Below are 4,356 nucleotides of genomic sequence, written 5' to 3'. Positions count from 1 at the left end.
GGTGTGTGTGTGCATGTGTATGAATGTGGTGTGTGCTTGTGTGTGTGCGCATGCAGATGTGTGTGTGTTCCTCCCTTTCTTCTTAGAAAAACAAGAGGCAAAAGACAAGCTGGCAATTTGCTGACCCCCGTTCACAGGCCTTTAGGAAAATGGTCGGAACCCCCAGGCCACTGGGTCCTGGAGTCTGGCCGGGCCGGCACTGCCCTCTCCTGTTGAGAGAAGATGCTGGCACTCGCCAGCCAGAGCTGGGCACGGCAGCTTCCATCCCAGTCTGAGGAGGTACCCAGTAGCAGGATTTTCACTTTTCTCAAGCAGGGAATAGTCCCTCTGCATGGGGCTCCTGCCCGGGGTGACCTCCTATCCATGTCCACCTCGAGCCATCTCCGAAGGGTGGCCGAGTACAGCCAGGAGCCCCAAAGTCTGAGCTCCCCGAGTTGGGGCCTCCTGAGAACCTCAGGAACTGTCTGTGTCAGCCCAGAGGCTACCTTCTCTGGGGTGCAGGCAGCAGCAACTGGGGCCGAGGGGGAGGCCGGAGGACACCGGGAACACTGTGAACTTCTAGAGAGCAGAAGGCCCAGTCTGCATGGTCAGCATCCTGCCCCCATCCCTCCTAGAACAGCTGCAGAAGTGAAGACGAAAGCAGGGCAGTCCCTGAGCCAGCTTGCCCTGAATCCACTGATGGGGCGGCAGACACTATCACATGCCTTCGCTTTGCCCGTGCCCCACCCTGGGGAGCAGGCTCGCCTTCCCCAGGGACTTCTGAAAATCTTGGCTCCCAAATTAGCAACACGGTGGGGTAGGAGGGTGGGAACAGCAGTGGCAAGCCCATTCTCCAGGAAAGAAGGTAGAGGCACTGCAGGATCTGTACCAACTGACCCCAGGATCTGTGCTGGTCACTGGAGGCCAGCCTTGGGGTGGGCACATATGTTTCCACATGCTCATGTGTGCACATGTATGCACACTCAGACACACACGCTTGCAGAATACACACACACCTGCCCCCACACACACGGACACGCATACAGACACACATGCACCTTCCTGTATATTTGTGTGTATGCACACACGTGCACGCACAGTACACACATATGCACCCGTGCCCATGCACGTGCACCCAGACTGCTTCCAGCCCCAGCCCCGCCCCTCCAGCGGCTGGGTTTCCCAGCAATTTCATGCGGCATTTTCAGCAGCGTTTCCTGGTCATTTCATGCGGGTTTGTCTTGGCTCCTGCTGATGTTTTAGGTGAGGTCTGCCACAAGTCCTACACGCAGTTCTCCAACCTGTGCCGGCACAAGCGGATGCACGCCGACTGCCGCACGCAGATCAAGTGCAAGGACTGCGGCCAGATGTTCAGCACTACCTCCTCCCTCAACAAGCACCGGCGCTTCTGCGAGGGCAAGAACCATTACACGCCGGGCGGCATCTTCGCCCCGGGCCTGCCCTTGACCCCTAGTCCCATGATGGACAAAACAAAACCCTCCCCCAGCCTCAATCATGCCAGCCTGGGCTTCAACGAGTACTTCCCCTCCAGGCCACACCCGGGTAGCCTGCCCTTCTCCACAGCACCTCCCTCATTCCCCGCACTCACCCCCGGCTTCCCGGGCATCTTTCCTCCGTCCTTGTACCCCCGGCCGCCTCTGCTACCTCCCACACCACTGCTCAAGAGCCCCCTGAACCACACCCAGGACGCCAAGCTCCCCAGCCCCCTGGGGAACCCAGCCCTGCCGCTGGTCTCCGCCGTCAGCAACAGCAGCCAGGGCACGATGGCAGCTGCAGGGCCCGAGGAGAAGTTCGAGAGCCGCCTGGAGGATTCCTGTGTGGAGAAGCAGAAGACCAGGAGCAGCGACATGTCCGACGTCAGTGACTTTGAGGACATCAACACCACCACGGGGACAGACCTGGACACAACCACGGGGACAGGCTCGGACCTGGACAGCGACGTGGACAGCGACCCCGACAAGGACAAGGGCAAGGGCAAGTCGGCTGAGGGCCAGCCCGAGTTTGGGGGCAGCTTGGCGCCCCCGGGAGCCCCGAACAGCGTGGCCGAGGTGCCTGTCTTCTATTCCCAGCACTCATTCTTCCCGCCGCCTGATGAGCAGCTGCTGACGGCAACGGGCGCCGCCGGGGACTCCATCAAGGCCATCGCGTCCATTGCCGAGAAGTACTTTGGCCCCGGCTTCATGGGGATGCAGGAGAAGAAGCTGGGCTCGCTCCCCTACCACTCGGCATTCCCCTTCCAGTTCCTGCCCAACTTTCCCCACTCCCTCTACCCCTTCACGGACCGAGCCCTCGCCCACAACTTGCTGGTCAAGGCCGAGCCAAAGTCACCCCGGGACGCCCTCAAGGTGGGCGGCCCCAGTGCCGAGTGCCCCTTCGATCTCACCACCAAGCCCAAAGACGTGAAGCCCATCCTTCCCATGCCCAAGGGTCCCTCGGCACCCGCATCCAGCGAGGAGCAGCCACTGGACCTGAGCATCGGCAGCCGGGCCCGCGCCAGCCAGAACGGTGGCGGGCGGGAGCCCCGGAAGAACCACGTCTACGGGGAACGCAAGCTGGGTGTCGGCGAGGGGCTGCCCCAGGTGTGCCCGGCGCGGCTGCCCCAGCAGCCCCCGCTCCACTACGCCAAGCCCTCGCCCTTCTTCATGGACCCCATCTACAGGTATTCAGCACCCCAGCCTCACTGGTTCTCCCTGGGGTGGGGCCACGGCAGTGCTGGGCAGGCTCAGTGCATGGTGGTGTCTCTTTCAAGCTCCTCCAAGGTCGTCCCCTGGCCTTTGCTGACTTCAGGAAGAGCCCCTGTTCTTGGGGGGGTCTGCACCCCTCAGGAGGATGCCTGGCTTGTCTGTTTCTGAGCTAGGTGCCTGGCCCGGGCCGTGTTTGGGAGGCCAGGATGGGTGCTCCCAGACACGTGTGGTTTTCTTGCACTGATGACCACTCAGACATCACACTGCTGGCCTCGACCCCTCCTATCCCCAGTAACCCCCACCCCCGCCCCAACCCCGCCCTTCCCCACCCCTCTCTCCAGCTGTCTTCGTCTCTGGTCCAGATCTCCCCAGCCCCCACCTGCAGAAGTCAGAGGGGTCTGGGCTGAGTGCTTCCTGCCCCTCCTGGTGCGCTCCTGCCCCTGGAGCCACAGAAGCAGGGGGAGTGGGGAGGGAATGTCTTTCTGGAGGCCCAGGGGAATCAGAGAAGCAGCCAATGGTCCTTGGAGGGGAGAAGGAGGCAGGGAGGAAGCAAGCATTGGAGGGTTTTCTAGTTTTCTAGACACCAGTGCCCCATGTCTCTGATGCCCCTCTTGGGGAGAGGCGAGTTTAATACCACTCCCTAATTTCTGGGCAGGTTTGCCCCTCCCTAGAATGCAGGTGGGTTGGGAGAGTAGGGCCAGGCTTGGGGAGAGGGTCCTAACCCCACCAGCACCTCTCTCTGTGCTCTCCGCGTCACCATGTAAGGAGACAGGCAGGCAACCCTGAGCAAGTCCCGTCCGAATAAAGCAAAAGCGGCCAGTCCTAGACATGCTGGGGGTGCTGGGTCTCGGAGTGGGGCGGCAGATTTACCAAAGCATTCTCAGTGACGGGAAAGAGTTTCCCAAATCTAACCCTCAGACCCAGGCAGACAGAGAAGAGCAGGCCGCCTTCAAGAGTCACCAGGCCAAAGGAGGGCCAGTGGATGGCTCTGCCCGCCGCCTCTGTTTACCACAGGAGATTTGTATTGTGATTCAATGAGCAGGCTTGTCACTGGCATCTGGGGAAGGTTCTGGAGCTGTAATCTCCAGCAGCCCTGGAGGGTGTTTAGACAGGCCCCTGTCCAGGTGCCACAGGAAGCCCCTGGTGACCTCCCCAGGACAGAAACCTGCTGGTCGCTCACGTTCATCAGCACCACGGGCAGCACGCCCATGTGTGCCAAGGGCTGAGTCAGGGAAGAAGGGGAGGAGGCCTTGAGCCTCCAGTGTGAGCCACGCTCTGCTGTGAGCAGGTCCAGGGACCCCCGTCAGAGTGGTCCCCACTCATGCAGGGCTGACAAACCAATTAGCGGGAGGGAGGCTGGGGTGCACAGGGCCTTCAGAGAAGACTCCAGCCACGTGCACTTAGTACCTAGGACATGCAGGGGTGCTGGCAGCAGAGGCTTAGTACCCAGGACATGCAGGAGTGCTGGCAGCGGGGGCTTAGTACCCATGACATGCAGGGGTGCTGGCAGTGGGGGCTTAGTACCCATGACATGCATGGGTGCTGGCCGTGGGGGCTTCGTACCCATGACAGGGCGTGCTGGCCGTGGGGGCTTGGTACCCATGACATGCAGGGGTGCTGTCAGCGGGGGCTTAGTACCCAGAACATGCAGAGGTGCTGGCAGTGGGGGCTT

General features: G+C 61.3%; 1 protein-coding gene across 4 annotated transcripts in view; it reads left to right on the top strand.

Moving 5' to 3' along the window:
- PRDM16 (PR/SET domain 16) overlaps window positions 1-4,356 on the top strand; it is a 51,947-nt gene that overhangs the window by 26,453 nt on the left and 21,138 nt on the right. For all 4 annotated transcript variants that reach the window (XM_031934827.1, XM_031934826.1, XM_031934829.1 and 1 more), the window contains exon 7: window positions 1,243-2,659. In XM_031934827.1, coding sequence (XP_031790687.1) covers window positions 1,243-2,659 — 1,417 coding nt within the window. The remainder of the gene's footprint in view (window positions 1-1,242; window positions 2,660-4,356) is intronic.

The sequence above is a fragment of the Piliocolobus tephrosceles genome, chromosome 1, assembly GCF_002776525.5.
Source record: "Piliocolobus tephrosceles isolate RC106 chromosome 1, ASM277652v3, whole genome shotgun sequence".
In the NCBI taxonomy this organism is placed as follows: domain Eukaryota; kingdom Metazoa; phylum Chordata; class Mammalia; order Primates; family Cercopithecidae; genus Piliocolobus; species Piliocolobus tephrosceles.
The sequence above is the reverse complement of the archived record's forward strand: the minus strand, read 5'-3'. Positions and strand labels throughout refer to the sequence as shown.